Below are 21948 nucleotides of genomic sequence, written 5' to 3' on the forward strand. Positions count from 1 at the left end.
CCACCACCCATTGCAGCCACCTCCCCCTCCTGGGTTCTAGTCCTACAGCAGTGACTGCCTGTTAGGTATTTCGTACTGGATGTGTCTGTGAGGCACACCAAACTGGGCGTATCCAAAACAAAACTCATCGCTCCCCTCCTGATGCCCTCTTCCAGACGTCCTGATCGCTGTTAAGGGCCCCAGTCACCCACCTCGTCTCATCTCTCCCTTGCTTTGCAAACGCCAGATTGGGTCATTTCTACTTCACGACAGCTTTCTCTCCATTTATCCAATCATGAATCTAGTTCAGGCCCCCTGAAATAACCTCCTCACCGGGTTCCTCTCTCCTCATCCTCGTCCATCCGGCATTTGGCAGCCAATGGGATATTTTAAAAGTATGGCTCTGAAGAGGAAAGTGACAAATGTTGGAGAGGACTGTGGAAAAACTGGGACACTAATTCGTTGCTGATGGAATTGTGAACTGACCCAAGCATTCTGGAGAACAATCTGGAATTATGCCCAAAGAGTTATTCAACTACCTATACCCTCTGACCCAGCAATACCACTATTTGGCTTATTTCCAAAGATGATTAGAGGAAAAGAAAAAGAAAATAAATGGAGAAAACAATATGTAAATAACTAGTTACATATAAGAGAGATAGGGAGTAGATAGAAGGTAATTAGAAAGGGAAAGGTAGTACCAGCTGGTTGGGCTAGAGTCCTGCAGAGAGTAGACTTGGAGCAAAGTCCTAAAGGAAACCAGGGAAAACTGAAGTGAAGATGAGGGGAGCCAAGAATTTAGATGGAGTTGTAATGTGCAGGTAAGTCAGTGTAGCTGAACTATCAAATGTGTGTAGCAAAGTCAAGTGGGATACCTTGGAAAGGTAGAAAAAAGCCAGGTTGGGAAGGCTTTTCGATGCCAAAAAGAAAACTTTTTATATAATCTGAGAGGAAATGGGAAGCGCTGTACCTCGCTGAGGAGTGGTCTGGCATGGTCTATCATTTTAGCCAGTCTGGTAGGTGTAAAATGATATGTTTTAATCTGTATTTCTCTAGTCAACAGTGATTTAGAACATTTTTAGTATGACTATAAATGGTTTGATTTCTTCGTTGGAAAATGGCCTGTTCATATCCTTTGACCATTTATCATTTGGGGAATGACTCTTATTTTTATATATCTGACAAAGTTCTTTCTATGTTTTAGATATTAGACCTTTATTTAATAAACTACAAAATCTGCCCCCCCAATTTTCTGCTTTCCTTCTAATCTTGGCTATATTTGTTTTATTTGTATAGAAACTTTTTGATTTAATATAATCAGAATTATCCATTTTAGACTTAATTTTGCTCTCTCTCTATTATTTATGCATAATTTGTTCATCTGCCCATAAAGTCTGTAAAATTTCTTGTAGAATTTCTCTTTATATCTAGGTCATGAATCCATTTTGACCTTACCTTAGTAAATGGTGTCCATGCCCAGTTTCTGCCATAGTGTTTTCCAGTTTTCTCTATAATTTTTACCAAATAATGAACTCTTATTCCCAAATCTTAAGTCTTTGCACTTGTTAAATGCGAGGTTATTATGTTTATTTGCTGTTGTAAATTGTATGTCTACTCTAATCCATTGATCTACCTTTCTATTTCTTAGCCACTACCAGATAGTTTTGATGATTACTGCCTTATAATATAGTTTAAGATCTAGTACTGCTAACCCTCCTTCCTTTACACTTTTTTTCATTTTTCCTTTGGTATTCTTGACTTTTTGTTTTTCCAAATGAATTTTGTTATTATTTTTTCTAATTCAGTAAAAACTTTTTTTTTTGGTGATTTAATTGGGATGGCATTGAATATATAAATTAGTTTGGGTAAAATGCCCCCATTAATTTTCAGTTTTTATTTATTTTTTAAATTTGGTTTTATGTTATTTTCAGTTCCAAAATCTTTCCCTCTAAACTCCTCCCCATTAAGATAGTAAGAGAAACAAAACTTGTTACAAATACGTATAGTCAAGTAAAGTAAATTCTTGCATTAGCAATGCCAAAAAGATGCTGTAATCTGTACTTTTGTTAATTTTGTACTCGTAATTTAATCAGTTCTCTCATTGGGAGGTTTCTTCTCGAGTCAGTCAGTCCTTTGGAGCTGGGATTGCTCGTTGGATTGATCAGAGTTCCTAAGTGTTTCAGAGTTGTTCACAGTATTGCTGTTATTGCACAAATTGTTCTCTTGCTTCTGCTCACTTCAATTTGCATACATTCATACAAGTCTTCCCAGGTTTCTCTGAAGCCGTCCCCGTCATCATTTCTTATTTATTTGTTTATTTATTTATTCAGGCAGTTGGGGTTAAGTGATTGCCCAGGGTCACACAGCTAGTACGTGTCAAAGTGTTTGATCTGAGGCCAGAGTTGAACTCAGGTCCTCTTGACTTCAGAGCCTGTGCTCTATCTGCTGCGCCACCTAGCTGGCCCCACCTTTCCCTTTCGTCATTTCTTATAGCACAGTAGCATTCCATCATATTCATGTGTCATAGCTTGTTCAGATGTTCCTCAATTATTGGGTATCCCCTCAGTTTCCAATTCTGTGCCACTGTAAAAAGAGCTGCTACAAATATTTTTTGCAAATAAAGGAGTTCTTTTCCTTTTTCTTTGATTTATTTAGAGTATAGACTTAGTAGCAGTTTTGCTACGTCAAAGGGTATGTACTGTTTAATCACTGGGGTATCGTTTCAAATTGCTTTCCAGAATGGCTGCAACAGTTCACCTCTCTACCAACAGTGTATTAGTGTGTTTGTTTTCCCACATCCCATCCAGCATTTGTCATTTTCCTCTTTTGTAAACTTTGCCAGTTTGATGGGTATGAAATGATATTTCAGAGTCGTTTTAATGTGGATTTCTCTAATAATTAGCAATTTAGAGTATTTTTCCATATGACTGTTGGTTGACAGCTTGGAGGAGAGACAGCATGCCAGGCTTGGGAGACTAGGGACAGATGTAATATATAATAGATGGTGAAGGTACTATCAGAGGGGAAGGCACTAGCAGCTGTGGAGGCCCGGGGAGGCTTTGTGAAGGAGACAGGATTTGAGCTGAGTCTCAAAAGGAGCAGAGAAACTTAAGAGGAGACATGAATGGACTGGAGTCCAAGGGATGGCCAGTGTGAAGGAACAGGGCCCGCAGATGGTTCAAGAAGCTTAGCCAGGATAGCTGGATTATAGAGTTCACCTAGCAGAGTAAAACATTCAGTCAGTCAGTCAACATTTATTCAGCACCTGCTAGAATCAGGAGGGGTTGGGGAAGGTTTCTTGTAGAAGGTAGGACTTCAGTTGGGACTTCAAAACAGCCAGAGAGGTCAGTCATTGGAGTGGAGGAGGGAGACTGTTCCAGGCCGGGGGAGGGACATCCAGAGAAAGGGTGCCGAGCCGAGAGGTGGAGGGTCTTGGTGCAGCAGCCAGGAGGCTGAGGTCGCTGGACTGAAGAATGTATGTGGGGGAATAGGGTGGAAGAACACTGGAAAGGCAGAAGGGCTTTGAATGCCAACAGAGCATTTTGTATGTGATCTTGGAGGCAATAGGGAGCCCCTGGAGTTTACTGAATGGGGGAGAGGGCTGACATGGTTAGGCGTGTACTTTAGGAAAGTCTCTTTAGAGGCAGAATGAAGGATGGACTGGAGTGAGGAGAGCCTTGAGACAGGCAGACCCACCCACAGGCTACTACAACAATCCAGGTGAGAGGTGATGAGGGCCTGCACCAGGGTGGGGTCATTGACAGAGGAGAGATGGAGGCAGATTCGAGAGAAGCTGCAGAGGTGAAATCACAGGCCTTGGTGTTAGATTGGACGTGGCCGGGGTGTGGTGAGAAAGAGTGAGGAGTCTTGGATGACTCCTAGGTTGTGAGCCCCAGGGACCAGGAAAATGGGGGTTCCCTCGATAGTAGAATGAGGGGCAGGGTTCAGGAGAACTCTAATAAGTTTCATGTTGGACGTGTTTAGTGTAGGATGTCTGCTGATTATCCAGTTTAGGCTGTCTGAAAGACAGCTGTAGTGTGAGACTGGAGGTCTGCAGAGGAGTTGGGGCAGGAAAGGCAGATTGGAGAATCATCAGCCTGGACATGGTCATTAAAGCCATGGGAGCTGGTGAGATCTCCAAGTGAAGTAGCATAGAGGGAGAAGAGAAGAGGGCCCAAGCCAGAGCCCTGAGGGACCCTGATTCTTCTCAGCTTATCCCCATCCCATCTGTCTAGTCTTTTAACCAGTTCCTCACCTCAGCGTATTCTTTGGTCCAGCTTCGCTGGCCCACTTCCTCTTTCTCTGCCCCATGCCTGAACGCTCTTCCTCCCCACTCTTGAGTCTTTGAATCCCTGGCTGTACCTCCTCAGGGAGTTTATTCTTGTGCCCCACGGCTGTCAGTGCCATCCATCTACTCTCTTATATATGCTTGTCTCGGTTATTGCCTTCATTTCCTATGCTGTTTCCTCCATTTGAATGCCAGCTCCTTGAGGGTAGATCTTAGTTGAGTTCCTGGCTCATAGTAAGCACTTAATAAATGGTTATGGATTTGTCGATTGGTTTAATAAGCAGAGTGGTATAAGAATATTGGGTTAAGGAGTTAGGCAAAGGTTGGATCCCAGCTCTACTTCCGATGACCTCTGTGACCTTTCTGGGTCTCAAGTTCACGATATGTAAAAAGGGCTTGAGCTAGATGGTTGCTGAGTACCTGCCCACCCTAAACCCCGTCCTCTGCAATAAAGGCTTAGGGCTCAGAGCACTTATTTCCATTCTGCCCGGACTCCAGTCAGTTATCCCAGAGACCCATTTAAAAACAGTATGGCCATGGGCAAAGAACCCAAAATAACCACGTAGCCTTCTGTTTGACTGTGACACGGATCCTGAAGGGAAGATTTGACATGTTTTGTGTGATGAAAAAAGCTTTAGCGGCCTAATGTTCCAGTAACTAGTGCTTTCATCTTGGAGGCTCTCATGGAGACTTTTAGTTGTCTTTGTCAGCTTAGACCAGAATCACCCCAATTCTCATTATAAGCTATATTATAAAGGGGAGAATTAAACTCTTCACATAGATTTTGGACTGGGTAGAATGAACAAAAATGGGCATCTTTGGGCTGTTTTCGGATTTCTCTTAATTTGTAGGATGATGTTTTTCATCTCTAATGTTGTATCCTAGAATATATGACGTAACTATCTTGGTGGATCATTTGCTCACAGACTATTGTCAGGACTGTGTGCAGAGTACTGTGGCAGGAACTGAGTTAGATGTGTAACTTAGGTGAAACGCAGTCCCTACTTTCATGTTGCTTATGGAGGTCTGTAACATTGGGATGGGGTTGTTTGGAGGCCTTGAAGGTGGCAGTGACAGCAGCGGCAGCAGCTGTTGTACGAGCTCTCACCACCTAGAAACGGAAAGGGGATTGGACAGCTAGTCAGGAAGATTACTAGGGTAGGGACTCGAGATTTGTTTCTGGTGGGGAGAAGGGGACACCCTCAGGGCAATTAGGAGAGGCTACTTGGATTGCTTGGATAGAGAAAACCCTACCTAGCTGTATAGGTCTCTAGGGAATGTTGGTGAGCTATCTGTATTTTTCATGCACTCTGCTGTGAGTTCTGTTTGTTTTCTTTGACCTGTAAATAGTGTCTTACTGGTAAATGTTTAACAGTCGGCTCTTTGGAATTAAAGATTAATCTGCATTATTAACATTTTCCCCATTACTTTTCAAAATCTAGAATAGTCAATTAACAAATCACCTCTCCTTGGATTTGTAGTGTTTGTTGATTTGTCTGGTGTAAATGGTCAGACTGAAAATGTAACAACTTGGTCTTACAAGTCAGTCCAAGCTGGCTCCAGCCCGTCTCTGTCTGTAATTAACCCAGGTCTTTCCTGGCATGTAAAGCCCCCAATGTAAAGGTTAAAATAACCACATCCTTCTATTTTATATATTAGTAAATTATTAAAACCAGGTTTAAGTCCTCTTGAGTGAATGGTGTTATTTACTACCCTGTGCTGGTACTAGTGGTTATCTTCTCAAAAGAAACTTTTCTCCCTTGGAAAGAAGGAATCATGCATTTATTAAGTGTCTGCTATGTGCTAGGGGTGTATAGGTCTTCAAGGAGGACTAATACCTCTGGTGTGAGCCCTTTTCAAGACTGCTCATCCGCCTTTGGTGTGTACCTGGCACTCAGCTCTCACCTGTGGCTCCAACAGCTATAGCATGCACAATGACCACACTGTGGTAAAACTGTCTCAGCAGACAGACTAAACCAGGTTGAGAGTAACCAACAGACCACAAAGTTATCAGTGAGTTAGGGGGGCATCTACTCTACCTACCCCACGAAGACTTCTTCTAGTGGAATGGGCAGATGCAAACAGTTTGTTCCAGTGGCTATGAAGGCGGCCGAAGCAGGTGATGTGGAATGTTTAGAGCTTGGTCAGACATTGAAGACACCAAGGTTATCCGCTGCATCCCAGGCCATCAACAGTTATCCTGCTTTTGTCTTGCCACTGGACTTTGATGACTCTGGAAGAGGGAGTGCGGCTGACAGCTTTGTGCAGCTCTGCCTCACTTAAATGCATTTCAAGCATGCGTTGAGATATCACCTTGTGACATCATTTTGTCCTCTTCGAAAATGAAGGACAAACAATAAACTGGGGACCCCTGTCCTGGCACTGGGCATGGGGCCAGGTTACTGTTTGACAATTCCATTGTCCATTACCTCTTCTGGGTCAAGGTGCCAGGGTGGAGAGAAGCACTTGAGGTCCCAAGGGAGCATAGGCCCTTCCTAGTTACTGGTACCAGAGTGGAGACAGAAGAGCAGTGACCACATCTCTCCCTTGATCATACAAAGCACTGAAAACTTAACAGACACCTCCCCCCCACAACTAGTTCTAAAAATAGCAGTACAAAATAACCTGAAGCTTGGGTCAGTCCCTGAGCAGCCCCTCTCCCCCGCTCCATGAGCAAAGCCCAACTCTAACATAAAGATGAAAGTCAAGAAATAGTCTGTAAAAATGAGCAAATGACAAAAAAGAACCTGACCATAAAAAGCTGCCGTGTGACAGGGAAGCTCAAGATATGAACAGTGTGAAAACACAAGCAAAGCCTCAGAGAAAAATGTGGATTCTTGGAAGAGCTAAGTAAAGACTTTTAAAAAAAGCAAAAATGATTTTAAAAATCAAGAGTGGTAGAGGAAAATCTGAGAAAAGAAATGTGAGTAATGCAAGAAAATTATGAAAAGAGAATGAATAGCTTGGTAAAAGAGGCATAAAAATCACTGAAGAAAAGAACTCCTTGAAAGACATGACGAGTTTTGTGGCAGAAGAAAAGTTATTTTTGGTAGCAATATAAAGTATGGATTGAATGGGGGAGAAAGTGGGGATGGGAAGACTTCTTAGAAGGTTATTGCCGTAATCTATGACCATGGTAAGGAGGACCTATTTTAAAGTGGTGACAGTAGAAACAGAGAGCCTGAGCCTGAAGGCAATTTTGGGAGGACTCATTGGAATGTGGCCCCCAACTCTGTGTAAGAGGTGAGGTAGAAGAAAGTCTTCAAGATCACTTCCACCAAAGAGACCCAAGGCACCAGAGTAGTGAGCTTAGAAGAAAGAGCAGATTTAAGGGGAAAGAGAAAGAGCTTCGTTTTAGACAGTCATTTGAGCTTAAAGCGCTGATGGAATATAAAGATGAAACTGTGAAGGTAGTTGAGGATCCTGAGTGGACCTCAGAAGAGGGACTGATACCAAAAATATTTATGGAGAGAATGATCATAACAGGGAGGGTCTTTGAAATCATGGGAATGGATGAGATTGCCAAGGGAGAGAGTGAAGAAAGAGAAGACGACCCTTAGGGAACACTCCCATTATAAAGATGGAAGGAGAGAAGCCAGCAACAGAGCGTTTAGTGAAGGGGTAGAGAGTCTGATGTTTCTGAAGTCACAGGAGAAGAGGATCCAGTTGGAGGGATGAGGAATCACCTCTGATCAGCAGCTGCCTGTTTTCCTGCCCCCTCCGTCCTCCTCCAGCTGCCTAGCACCCTCACCAGAGATCAAGCCCTGGAGGAATTTCTGCCTGTGCAAACCACGCTCCTGCTGGCCTGTGACTGCCTCTCCCAGAATACTGTTTCAGGAAAGGCCCTGTTTTCCTTCCCTCCCTCCTCTCTAGCCACCTGTACTACAGCTTTCTCTTCAGAGAATGGGAACAAGGGTCAGGGACAATCCTAACTCATTAATAGGACCATCTCCCTTACTCTGTGAGCAGAGGGAAGAGGATGCTGAGAAGTTCTGAGGAATGGAAAAGGAAAGGAGGAGGGTGTGTAAGTGAACTCAAAGCGGGTTAGATGTGTCTTCTCAGCGAAGCAGGAGGCTAGGCCATCTGCTTGTTGTGAGGGATGGGGAGATGAGAGAAGAAAAGTCCTTTCTCAGTTTGCCTAGAGTGCCTGACCCAGATTTCCTGTTATGCTGTTCTGGGAGTAAAGATTTTGTTATCTTCTTGGGTCAGGTCAGATGTTAGGGGGAATCATGACAGGGTCTGCCCAAGGACATGTTACCTGGTCTAGCTATTTTAGGTAAGTTTGTGAGCTAATGATGATAAATCATGTTCCCATAAAACAGGTTTATAAAGTGATTCCTCACAGCAGTTTTGTGAGCTAGGTAGTGTGACTGTTATGTTCCCCACTTTACAAATGCAAAGGAGGTTCTCAGAGTTTTGGTGACTGTAAGTCATAGGATTAGGGTCTGAGCTGAGGCTCCAGATCTGACCCCTCCTGAGTCCCAAGGGTGGTGCTCTTACCACAGTGCTGGATTGTGTAGGCTGAGGAGATCTGTTTGATTTCCTGGCCCTTCCTTTGGTTATTCAAGAAGCACTTTTCTGGGCCCAGTGCTTCTCATTTGCTGGCTCATCTACGAGAGAGGAAGGAAAGAGAGCTGAGGGATCAGAGTCAGGGGGCCTGCTGCCCTGATGGCCCGTATCTTTGGGAACTCAGGATTGTGATCATGATTAGGTAGAATATTGAACTGGACTACACCAAATCAGCTATAGACATTTTTAAGTAGACTCAGCCAGCAGGAAACCTTGAGCCAAGGGCAGACATTCCTAGTGTAGTTCAGAGAAGGAGGGACTTCCTTCTGGAGCTGAATGTGGGGGGTGGTTTGTGGCTGAGGGCATGAATCCTTAGAAACCAGGTAGATGCAGCTGGAATCCTGGCCCCCTGGAATGACCTGTTGGTGTGCTGTAGTTCTCTCAGTGCTTGGCCCCCTGGATAGGTCTGGGGATGGATGGTCAAGCTTCCCAGCTGCTGCCACTGCCCTGAAGCCTTGAACAACCTCAGCACCGCAGAGGGAGGCTGGGAGCCAGGCTGGGATCTTCGTGTTCCTGCACTGGGTTTAAGTGAGGACATTTATATGGTTTTCCTTGGTTTTTTATGATTTTGGTTTAGTATGTGAATACTATTAGTGCAGAAAAAAGAAAGAGAATAGTGAAGAGGTTACCAGTGTCCGATTCTTGCTCCATGCAATGTAATGATGAGGGTGAGGAGATAGGAATTCCTCCCACTTTGACACTGTAGCTCCTGCTTTGGGTGATGGCCTCACCCTAGGAGAGGTCTATACCTTCTCTAGGGGTTGCAGAGGGGATAGATGCTCAGAAATGGGAATCCTGGATGCTCCCCTATGGTAAGACACTTTCCTGGTATGCTGGCTTGGTTCTCAGTAACCCACCAAATTGTGGAGATGTAGCTGTTGAATCATTTGTTTAGCCCATGGGCTGAAGAAAACTCTTTTCTGGAGCCTTTACAATTTCTATTTCACATTTTCATACACACATCACATTATTGTATCAGAATTCCTCATCTTTATCAGAGATTTCAAGCCCTACTCTCTCCTGTCCCTTTGCAGCTTCCATAAAGAACTTGCAAGAGTTTTATCCCCCTTCTAAGTAGAAAGGCTGTGGACGAAGTTCCAGGTGGGTTGTAGTCTTCATGCAGGCAATTCCCAGAGAAGACAAAGCCTCATGTCCTTGTGCTTTTTTGTGTTTTTGGTATATAGTGATCTTCGAATATGTGGTTTCCGCTGATAGAATGTAAGTTCCTTGAGGGGAGGCACTGCTTCATGTTTGCCTCTGCTTGGCCCATAGTAGATTCCTTATAGATGATTGACTGATCGATTGCTTGAGTCATTGACCTATGAATAGAGAAACTAGAACATTAGGTGTTGTTTATAAGGCATGAGATCTTCCTAGTTAATTAGTGCCAGGAACAAAACCTGGGGGCCAGGAAGAAAACCCTGTTGCTAAAGGCCTGTTTGTGAAATGGATACCATGAAGGAACCACGAGATTTTGTGTGGACTTTGTGTGTTAAGAAGGGTGTACAGAGTCTTTCTTTGTCCCAGCATGCAGCACGAATGAAGGAGCCGCTCACTGGACTTGGAAATCCTTTATGTGTGTAGGAAGGTCTGGTAGAAGCAAAACTCATCTGTCTAAGCAAAGGACCTGTTCCCCCCTTGCCTGAATTAACTTGGAAGGGGGTGATAAAACATGAAAAGTAGCCAGGGTTGTCAGTTATCCAAGAAGAATGTAAGGGACTCACTGTGAGGAGCAGAATGAGAACCCTCCTTCATTTGGGAGCTGGAGGGCAGAGCAAGACTCCCAGCTTGAATTAATGAAGATCAGGCTTAAAATGACAGAGCCTTTACAAAGCCTTTGCAGAGCTTCACCAAGAAAAAGGGTGCTGATCTGAGGTTTCCTAATGGGAAATTATATTTCTTTTGACAGTTACTCAATGTAAATTTGATGATTCAATGTGAGTGCTAGGTAGATTAATAGAAATCATGGGAAAAGTCTTAACTCCTACAGGTTCCAGTCCTCAGATAAAGAGTATAAAGGTTTGGGTTTGGTTTTCCTTTGTTTTCCCTGTGAAGGCTTCATTTATTCAAGCTCCTTGGCTATCTCTCCCAATTTGCAGAAGAAAGCTGGATTTCTCTGGTTGGCAAAAATGGCTGGGTTTTAATTTTGCCTGAGGGCAGAGGTGGGTGGTCTAGGGAAAGCTGCTTCCTCCAAGGAACCTGACTGGAAAAGAGGCTGAAACAATGAAAGAAAGAGGGAAAGCGATGAGAAAGCATCTTCTGAGCAGTATTTGGGGGCATTCTGGTAGGTTTGGCCAAGAGGCTGGAGAATGGAATTTGGATTCCAAGCAATCTTGACAAACTACAATGAGGGACTGACTCTGATAAGATTAAATTTAATAGAAAGAAATATAAAATCCCACACTTAGATTTTTTTTCAAGCTCCCCATGTACAAGATGTGGGGGAAGGTGAAGTGTGATGTTTGGGGCTAGACATCATTCCGGGCAAAAAGAGCAGTTTATTCAGCACCTGTTATGAGCAGAGTGAAGTTATGAGCACTGTGAAGGGTGCTGGTGGAAAAACAAAGTTCACAGAAGACAGTGCAGCCCCTGCTCTGATGAAATGTTGTGGCTGGTAGGGAGAGACAGAAACTCAGAACAGGTGGTGACCACGTTTAACATCATGTGTAAACAAAGTCAGGTTCTCTCGCAGGTCTGAGTAGGTTTTGAGAGTCAGGCTGCCTTCTTGGACATGGTGGCGTTCAAGTTGAGTTTTAGAGGATGGGAAGGTATTTCACCGTGGAAGAGGAATCCCCAGACCTGAGCAAAGGCAGGGTAACTAGAGAGCATGGGGTATGGGGGTAACAGCTGTCCAGTACAAGGAGTCATGTGAGAGGAGATGCAGGACCAGATGGCAGCAGTTGGCGGAATCAGTTTTACATATTATCCTCATCAGATCCCATGTAGAGGCCCAGCTCATGGGTCTGGTCTCTCTCACACTGACTGTCGATGAGCCAACTGGGTGCACAGGGACCTTTCCAAAGGTGTGGCATGGTCATGTAGAGCATAGAAGAGAAAGACATTTTTGCACAGAGCCTTTAGCACAAGCTATTTTAAAATTTCCTCGAGAAGCAGCTGTGGGTATCCTATATCTAGTTGAAGGATCTAGGCCCATTTTTTAGATTGAGAGATCTCAAATGATACGGCTTAGTAACATTATCCTTAGATGATGTTTGTGTCGTGGACCCTTGGGCAGTCAGTTGAAGCCCATGGTCCTCAGAAGAATGCTTTTAAATGTATAAGATAAAATCGATAGGATACAAAGGAAGCCAGATATATTAGAAAAGTTGTTTTTTTTTTAATCCAAGTTCTCAGACTCTAGATTAATGCCCCCTGCCCTAGAACGAAGAAGTGGAAAGAGCATCAGGTTGAGAGGCGGGAGATGTGGTTTTTAATTCTCTTACTCTGTGACCTTGAGCCCTTCCCCTTCTTGGGTCTCAGGCTCCTCAAATGAGATGCTTGGGAACCACCTCTTAGAATAAGCACAGGGTTGCTTGCTGGGATGGGCTTTGAATCACTTGGGTGAGGGCCAGACCTTTGGTGACCTTGGTTCTCTGGAGAATGGCTGGATCGTTAGGGGACTTGATGTGTTTTATTCCACATCTAGAAAAGGAGGATGAGTGTGGCTCACGTGGGCCTTGTTTGCTTCCTGGTGACCCATGTGTTTCCCTTGTATCCTGTCCATAGGCATCTGGCTAAGAGCCTGGGCCAGGCTGGTGAGATTGAACCTGAAACAGAGGGCATCTTGATGGAGTACGGCGTGGATTTCTCTGATTTCTCCCCAGAAGTTCTGGAATGCCTCCCTCAGTGCCTGCCTTGGACCATCCCGCCTGCAGAGTTCACCAAGAGAAGAGATTTAAGGTAAACTCTGGATTTTTCTTTCTCTTTGTAGTGATTGTTTCCTCTCTGCCCCCAACCTCAGTGCCTGAAGGTGCCTGGTTCTCACTGCTCCCTCCCTAACCCCACCCTAATTCAGTTCAGTTCAGCTAAGATCTGTTACAGATATATAGACCATCCTGTTTCTTTTCCTCCCAATTAGGGGGATTGCTTTGCAGCAAGAGACACTGTATTCTGGGACCTAGAACCCAGGCTCAAATGAGATCCTAGTTCTCTGTGTTTTCCTTTCATTTACCTATGAAAAAAACAAAACAAATCCCATTGGGTGGGAGGCAACACTGTCTGCCTTGCATGGCTGCCAGGTTTCTTGGGCCGATCCCAGGAGATAATGTCTGTGGCCTTGCTTTGTAAATGACTGACCCCAGTAAGGAAGGAGTTATTAGCCTGTGCTGGGGCTGGAAGCTCCCCTTTCGGGGGACCTCTCCGTGGCCGAGCAGGGATTCAAGGCTTCATGCTTGGAGCCTCTTCTCTGAGCGTCACTGTGAGGTCTGGAATGGACGGGAAAATACTTTTGTGGTGTTTTTATAATGATGTCTTCTTTGAAGATGTTTCTTCATTGTGGGATGGAATTACTTTTCTGATATTTCTCCTCCTAATTTGGTTTCAGTGCTGGCATTCATTTTGGGCCCCATTTGGGGATGGTTAGAACCAAGAAACTTCTCAAACAGTCCAGTGGCATTGTCAGTTTTTATCCTTAAGTCTTAATGTATCTGAGAGATTCTGGACTTACAGACTGTCTTTACCTATGGAACACGTTATGCCATGAAGTCTCCATACCTGTTACTGTACCTCGTCTCGTTTGGGGAAAGCTTCAGCTTCCCCTGCTCCTCATTCTTGCTTGCCGACTCTTAGGAGGTGTGCTGCCTAATGGCTTCTATGGCAGATTAGGGAGAAGAAATCCTTCAAAAGATCAGCTCCCCAGGTTAGGCACACCTGCTCCCACCAACATGGACTGTCGTGGGAGATGGTTGAATGGATTGTGGTGTCCCTTGTAGCCACTTGTCTTGTACTGAGCTCTCCAAATGCAGGGAGGCCTGTGTTTGAAGCCTCCCCAGCTTGGCAGAAGCGGCTTGTCCCCACTGGTGGAGCTGGGTGTGAACACCAGAGGAGAGCCGGGGCGGTATGTGAAAAGGGAAATGAACGGCCAGTGGATGTAATTCCTTACTAGAAGAGTGATCTTCGTCACTGTCATCTTATTTCACCTTTATAGTCACTCAGGGAGGTGGCATAATTACCTAATTTTACATTATTTTAAATCAGTTTAAGAAATAGAGGCAGAAATAATAGGTGAAGGAACTTGCCCAAGGTCACACAGCTCTCTAGTGGCAAAGCCAGAAGTGCAGCTCAGACCTCCAGACTTGTCTCCTCGGGCTCTTTCTCCCATGTCGTCCTGCTCTGACCTGAGAAGTGGCTTCTTCTTAGAAGGTGAAAGTGAATGGCTCAAAATAGAGGTCATCACCCGTTCCCACTTCTTTCTTTTTCCTTTTTTGATAAGTTGTGTCGATGCTTTTTGTTTTTATTCAAAGCTATTTCTGGATATTATTCCTTCTCCACCCCTGACACGAACTCTCCCCTGGTAACAAAAAAACACAGTTAATTAAAAAAAACACCAGCCAGCCCAGTGTAGTGATGGAATGCAGCGCTCTGCTCTGGGCTGGAATTGAGTGTTCTCTGGGACCAGGCTGGGTTATTGCGCATCGTTTGTAGTTTGGTTTCCTTTTAGCGTCGATTGCCTGCTTGTAGTTATTGCACCTACTTAGTTCTCCTGGTTCTCTGCGTCTGATCATGCAGGTCTTCCCATGTGTCTCAGAATGCCTCACCTATCATTTTCTTACTCCACAATAACATTCCATTGCATTTCTCACACGGCGTTGTGTTCGGCCGTTCTGCAATCGAGGGGGACCTGCTTTGTGTCGGGTCCTTTGCTGCCATGGGCGTGCTGCTGAATGCTCCGGTCCCTGCTGGGCCTTTCTGTCGTTTGCTCGCCTGCTGTGCTCTGAGGAGATGGGCTGTTGAGGTGCAGTAGCCGTCTTGTCCCAAATTCCTACGACAGGCTCAGCTTCGAGAATCAATCAGTTAAGTGTCTGCTCTGTGCTGGGTGCCATGCTGGGCTCTGGGGATGCAGATACAAAAGGGAGAGCGTCCCTGCCTTCCAGGAGCTTATCTCCTACTTGGAGAAAACCAGATGTGCATGTTGGAGTAGGTCTGAAATACACATACAGGGAATTTTAGGAGGAGGTCGCTGGCAGCTGTGCAGATCAGGAGAAGGTCCATGTAGAGCTCTGGTGGTGCCCGCCCTGCGTTTTGTTGGGCAGAGGGGAGGAAGGAGTGGATTCTGGGAAGGGGCAGCAGAGCCAGGTCAGTCACTCAGCATTCATGAAACACTTGCTGGGTCTCAGGCAGTGTGTTAAGTGCTGGAGAATGGAGTGTCACACGTGAAAAACTGAGAAGGCTTGTTTACACCACAAGGTGCAGGGTAGAAAATAACAGATGATAAAGCTGGAAAAAGTAGGTTCGATCCAAATGGTAGCGAGTTGGAAATGTCAGGCAGAGGAGTTTGGACTTGATGCCAGGGGCAGGATAGAGTCACTGGGGAAGGACGTGGTCAGACTTATGTGTTGTGACTGTACCCAGATCCACTGGAGGCAAGAAGACCGGTTGGGAAATGGTGGTCTGCGGGCGAGGTGAACTGGGGACAGGGGGCCATATGAGGAGAGAGAATGGGATGGACGCAAGAGATTCTGTGGACACAGAATTGACTGGGTGCAGGGGGAGAGGAAGAGTGAGGAGTTGAAGTCGAAGCTGAAGTTGAGAACCTGGGACCCAAAGAATAGCGGTGCCCTCCATGAGAACAGGGAAGCGTAGAATAGGAATTGGTGTTGGGGCAAAGCGCCTCAGGTCGGTTGTGGTGATGTGGAGTCTGAGATGCCCGTGGCTGATCTAGTGGGAAACGCGCCGTAGGTGACGGTGGCCTGGAGCTGGAGGTAAACGAGTAAATGCGTAGAGATGGTGACTCAGCCCACATGAGTGGATGAGGTGACCAAGAGAGGAAGTACAGAGAATGGAGAGGAGGGGTCCAAGAATGCCCAGGGGACACCCAAGAAAAGAACTTTTGGCCAGCCCTCTACAGAAGTGCTCATCACCTCTCGCAGCCTCCCCTGGCTCCACTCCCCCCATTTCTGCCATTAGAATTGCCCTTCCCATTTGAATCACAGAGACTGTTTTGACTTTTGTGTCACGGAAGACTTGGCTGGGCTACATGTCGACAGGGATTCAGGGATCAGATTTGCTGGTTATCACCGTGGCACATGGAGTCGGGAGTAGCTGAGATCCTGGGGATTCCAGGGAGAGGTGGGCACTGCAGCTTCTGCCTGATGTTGGGTATTTCACTCTTCCCCTAATAAATGTCTCTTTAAAAATCACTTTAAACCTTAGGCAAACTTACTTTTGTCCTTAAGATGGTCCAGGTTACGGTGATCTGCAGTCAGTTTAGCTCATCCAAATGACACCACACGCCGTTTGCTAAGTGCCGACTGTGTGCAGGGCACTGTGCTGCTGGCTGGGGCTGGGGAGGGCACATGCAATGTCTAGGAAGATTAGTGTTATGATAGAGATTATGGTGTTATTGGGGCATAAGGCATAAATACAGATAAGCTTCTCAGTTCTTCGAGAGGCACAAAGTCCAGAGCTTTGTGATGTCTGAGGAAGGTTGTTTTGGACTGGAGAAACCACGGAAGGCCTTCATCCTTTGCATTATGACTGGGAAAAGGTTGAGGCGATCCTGTCCTGCCCAAGCTTCCTCTCCTTTTCTTCCTCCTCATTGTTGCCCCAAGTTAATTGAGCTGCCAGTTGGAAATGTATAAATTACAGGTGTGAATCTGGGCTGAAATCCTGGTTCCGTTGTCCTATTTACCTCTGACTGCATTTGCTTATCCTGGCCTGGGAATCTTCTTGGGGAGGGAAAGGATGTGTCTGATCAAACCTTCCTGTAAGAATGCAGAGATTATGTTCTCCAGGTGCAGTGAGGGAGGAAACACTAGCCCGGGGGCCATGCTATCAGATTCTCCACTTTCATTAACTCTGGTGAGGTAAGCAAGGAAATGAGCACCCACAGGATCAAGGAAAGCAGCAACTCCTCTGAGGTCGTTTCTAAGGGGTGAGGCTCCCATAGTGGGAAGGGAGCGAGCTGCGGTGCCAGGGGTGCTGTCCTCAGCTCACTACAGAGACCCCCCGCCCCTGACCCCAGGGCCGGCTTCCAAGTGAGCTCTGCTAAATGCTCCTGCAGGTTTAAACAGGAGACTCTAGCTTGGCTTCCAAGCATCCGTGTTGATTCCAGTGTTTTAGAGAGCATTCTGGGCCCTGTCCAGGCTTCTTGCCTTCAGTCATCCTGCTTATCTCTTCATAGAAATACTGGCCCCTTGACCCTCTTGTCATCCCCGCCAAAAGAGAATGGGTGGCCCTGCTGCTGCTGCCTGCTCTTTCCCTATGGCTTCTAGCATTAAATACAAAATGCTCTCCTTGGCATTCGGAGCCCTTCCTCACCTGCTTTCTCCTGTCTGCCTTCTCTTCTTACTCCTCGATCCATTGACATGGCCCCCTTGTCTGTTTGATGAACAGTACCCTCTGTCTCTGTCTGTCCCTCGGGTCTGCAGCACTCCCCGCCCCCAGTTTCCTTTACGTTCCAGCTACCCTCCCACCTCCTACAGGCCGCCTTTCCCAAGTCCCTGTGATTCCTGCGCCTTTCCTCTGCTGATCATTCCCTGTTTATCCCGTGTGTAGTGAGTTTGTACAGATTTACTTGTCATCTCCCCCATTAGAGTGTGAACTGCTCGAGGGCAGGGACTCTCTTTTGCCTCTTTTTGTATCCTTAGTGCTAAGCGCAGTAGCTGGCGTAGTAGGTGCTTAATAAATGTTTATTGATGGATCGATTTCCACATAATGTATACTATTTATATTACGAATACATTATTTTTATGTTGTGTTATTTATACGAAACTTTTGACTTCTTTGTTTTTATGTTCAAAGACTGGCTTTCACGCTGGAATAGGTTAAATCCAGGTAAGAGTACGAGAAAGGATACATGCATTTGCTCCATCAGATGCAGGAGCTGCCATTTGGAGTCTTGGAATCTTTCTGCTCCTGCCCTATCATAGTCTAATCTACTGCAGTGATTTTCCTTAGTAAGAACGAAGAAAGCACTTGATGGGTGTTACACAACTGTCTTGGAAACAAACTCCTCCTGTGATTCATTGGAGGGATCGTTGCCGAAACTGTCAGTGAGAACAATTCTTGGACTATTGACAGTCTGAAATGTTTTCATGGGGCAGGTTAAGTTCCTCTAATAGTCTTATGCAAAAAAAAAATCAAGGGGGGAAAACCCCCCAAACACCACTATTCTGCACATGTCCTGAAAATTAGGTTTAAAAACCAACCAACCCACAGACTTTCTCTTAATGGTGTCATAGAAAGTCAGGCAGAAGGCACGGGATCTGTGTGACCAGGAGGAAGGTACCTCATTTGGGGAGAGGTCACCTAAGGACAAGTAAGTGGAAGCCCTGCCCTCTTCTACACAGAAGGCATTCATTAGGCCAAGAAGTGTTCAAGAAGAGCACAGGAAGAGCTCATGTAGAGGCGAGAGCCTGGTATTGCCCATCCTGGCTTTGCCTTTGGTGACTTGCGTGACCTCGGGCAGCCCCATTCTCTCTGGCCTGTTTCCTCATCTCCGAAAGAAGGACTTGCATCTTTCAGGTCCCTCCAGCTCTCGCTCCCATGGTCTCAAACTTGTGTATGAGAAAGCCATAACAGAATAGGAAAAGGGATTGTGGAGATAAGGTAAGTCCCTGGCCTTTTGATGTTTTGTGATGGAGAGCAACCATGTTATTATTGTGCAGGCTGTGCCTAAGTCCCCTCAGTCAGAGAGAAAGACAACAAGGCTAGATAGAACAGTGGATGCACCAGGACAACAGGACTTGCGGTCTTAACTTTGTGCTTCACCTCTGTATCTGGAGTGGGGGCTGGTGGGGGGAAGAAAGGCAGGGCAGGAGAAGGGACCTACAGAGACAGAGACCCAGCCTTGAAGGCATTTTTAGTCTAATGGGGGAAGCGTTTTTATCAAAGGGATCCAGGAAGCGGTAGTTGGGGGGAGTTGCAGAGGAAGACCTAAACAGGGACATGGCTGCCTAGGAGAAGGTGGAAAAGTATAGAGAGTAAGTAGTGGAGCCAGGGGTGAAGTGAGCTTGGCCTGGACACCTCTACCATAGTTCACCAACCAGACGAGAAGGCTGCTGAGGGGAGGCCTGTGCAGGGTGGTGATGGAGGTGATTGAGGTGATGGTGAAGATGGTGGTGGTGATGAATATGATGGCAGTAATGGCGTTGGTGATGGTGGTTTTGGGGGTGGTGGTGGCAAAGTCTAGAGAATGAATGGAACTAGAAGCATTTCCTCCTTCCTGGAAGAGGGATAAGCCCAAGTCATGTGTCTAGAGAAGGGCAGACTCTGTCAGAAATGAGGAAGACTAAACCTTCTGAAGTGGTGTATTCCTTGGGATCAGGCCTAGTGTAAAGTAAGGGGCAGCCAGCCCCCAGGCCCTCCTCATCTCTAACAGCACTTTGCAAGTCCTTCTGCTCACAGAACCTCTTTAGTGTCTGCAGCCATCTCATTAAACTCTGTCTATGTGCGTCAGCCAGTCAGTCAGCACTGACCGTCCATGTCAGGCCCCATGCTCGGCATGGGCCATCGACAGAAGAGGGAGGCAGCACCTGCCTTCCCAGGGACTTGGAGCCTACTCAGAGTAATGTTGCATGTGTTAATGGAGCTCCATGTGGGACATGTACCAGTGAATGCATGTCCACGAACTGGACACTTAGGCCATGGTGCCCAACAGCAGTTTCTAAAAAGAATCATGTGGGCAAAGGTCCAGGCTCTGTGATGTAGGGGATCCCACCTGAGAGTCACTGATCGACCAGCTTAGATGGTGACATCTGTTGGTCAAGGCTTAGCCCCTGAGGAAGCTTCTTCCTGAAATCTCCATGAGCACAACATGTTTTCTGGCCATGGCTGCCTTTTCTCCTTCCACTTGTCTTCTCATTGGCCTTTGGAAACCAACAGTTATCAATGCTGAGTGATGGGAAAGCAGTCTGAGGATGATTGCCACCTCTGGCACTCCCCAGCCCCATGACCATGGAGCAGACCCCTCGGTCTCCTCATCTGTAAAGTGGGGATAATAACACCTGTAGCACCTACTTCCTTGTTTTCTGTGTCGGGTGATGTTAAGAATCAGTGGGGCCACTGAATAGTCATCTTTGTTGTCCTCTCTTTTCAGGAATCATGTGTGATTTTAAAATGTTCACAGGAAATCCTTTATTGGAGGAAAGGCTGAAAAGCAATGTTTGGCTCTCAGCTGCTCTTTTGTAGTCACCTGACAATAAGGACAGTGGGATCTTAGATTCTCATTATCTAGGAGCAGCTGGTCTAGGCAGCTTTGGACAGAGTGCTGGTGCTGGAGCCAGGAAGACTTGAGTTCAGATCCAGCCCAGTGATCCTGAGCAAGTCACTCAGCCTTTTGTGCCTCAATTTCCTCAACTGTAAAATGGGGGATAGCAGCACCTCCCTCCCAGGGTTGCTTTGAGGGTCAAATGAGATCATGTTTGTCGAGAGCCTGGCACCATGCCTGGTCCACAGTGAGTGCTTAATGAAAGCATATTCCTTTCCCTTCCAGTCACTTTTGTGATTATACAACGAGGTCTGCTGTCAAATATCAAAGACTTTGTGTTCTCTTATCCCCTCCTCAAGGATGCCCCAAAGAAACCTTTGCTCACCAAATGTGTTTGCCCCTTCTTAGAGGATGATGAGCATGTGGTCCAGCAGAAAGAGGGTGCCCTGGGGCTCCTTGGTGGCATCAAGCCCTCAAATGCGTTTGAGCCTCGTAAATGAGGCACACTAGGACTTGAGCAAGCTTGACCTCAGTGATCCACAAGGGGACTCAGGTGTGCGAAGATTGCTTGTGTCGGGACCAGCATGCAGTTAGACGGACAGTGGCAGTCAGAGGACCTGGGTTCAAATTTCCCCTCAGCCGTTCACGGCTTAGCTGCCCCTTCTTCAGTTTCCTCATTTTTAAAAAAAATTTATTTTTAGTTTCCAACATTCACTTTTACAAGATTTTGAGTTCCAATCCCCCCCCCCCGCAAGATAGCATGCAATCTAATATAGGCCACATATGTATAATCCTATTAAACATATTTCCATATTAGTCAAGTTTTCTTATTTTTAAAACAAGCGGGTTGGATTAGATGTCCCTACAGAGCAAGAGGGGTTTGGGCCCCGGGTGGGTCAGGAAGGAAAGCCAGCGCATCACGGGCCCAGCTCTGCAGCACTTCTGGAGATGCCGAGCTTCTCTCTTGGGGAGACTCTCCTCTGTTTAATAACCACTTTCTTCCAATGTGGCTGGAGCCAAAATGGCAGTTCATCCAAAGGCAGTGAGCGGTAAGACCCCTGGGAACTCTAACGAACCTAAAGCCTGAGAAGCAGATGACGAAAAATGACTTGTCGAAGTGGATTCAAGATGAGGGGCCCAAAGACGTAGAGCCGCAGCCACAGGCCAAAGCTTGGAGAGGCAAGGGTCTTGACCAGCACCTGGGGAGCTGTGAATGATCGAGGAAAAATTCCCCAGCTGTGCCTTTGGAATCCAGGTCCAGGGCTCATGCCAACCGCACCAGTCTCTCTAAATCATCAGGAAGGTGTAGACGTGGAGGTGGGCTGGCTCCCTTGTAAGGGGAGAACAAAGGACCAGGGCTACAACATTCAGCATGTGCAGGATGGGGGGACAGGGTTAACAAGGACAGGTCTCTGCCCTCCCAGAGCACATGTTCTTCCTAGCAAGGGGATGCTGGTTGTACACAGTTAAGTCTAATACCACATAGGGTATGATTGGCTTATAGGTGAACGCTAGGAATATCTGAGGAGGGAGGGATTGCTCTCAGCTAGGGGATCTGGGAAAGTTTGGGGGAGTCAGGAGGAGACCCTCGAGCTGGGCCTTCTCAGTGGAGGTGACATGGAGAACTGCTCTCCATTATTCACAGCGGTCCCTTTTCTTTGGCTCTTGGAAAGCAAAGCTGAGCTGATTTACCCAAGGTCAAAGGAGCCATCCAGTGCCTGTGGACAGGAGGACTCTGACCCCT

At 46.2% G+C, this 21948-nt stretch overlaps 1 protein-coding gene across 5 annotated transcripts in view; it reads left to right on the top strand.

The window, feature by feature from the left end:
- DIS3L2 (DIS3 like 3'-5' exoribonuclease 2) overlaps positions 1–21948 on the top strand; it is a 358658-nt gene that overhangs the window by 155149 nt on the left and 181561 nt on the right. For all 5 annotated transcript variants that reach the window (XM_020972180.2, XM_078154658.1, XM_020972186.2 and 2 more), the window contains one exon: positions 12563–12736. In XM_020972180.2, the coding sequence (XP_020827839.1) occupies positions 12563–12736 (174 nt within the window). The remainder of the gene's footprint in view (positions 1–12562; positions 12737–21948) is intronic.

This window comes from Phascolarctos cinereus, unplaced genomic scaffold, assembly GCF_003287225.1.
Source record: "Phascolarctos cinereus isolate Bilbo 61053 unplaced genomic scaffold, phaCin_HiC Scaffold_5;HRSCAF=322, whole genome shotgun sequence".
NCBI lineage: Eukaryota > Metazoa > Chordata > Mammalia > Diprotodontia > Phascolarctidae > Phascolarctos > Phascolarctos cinereus.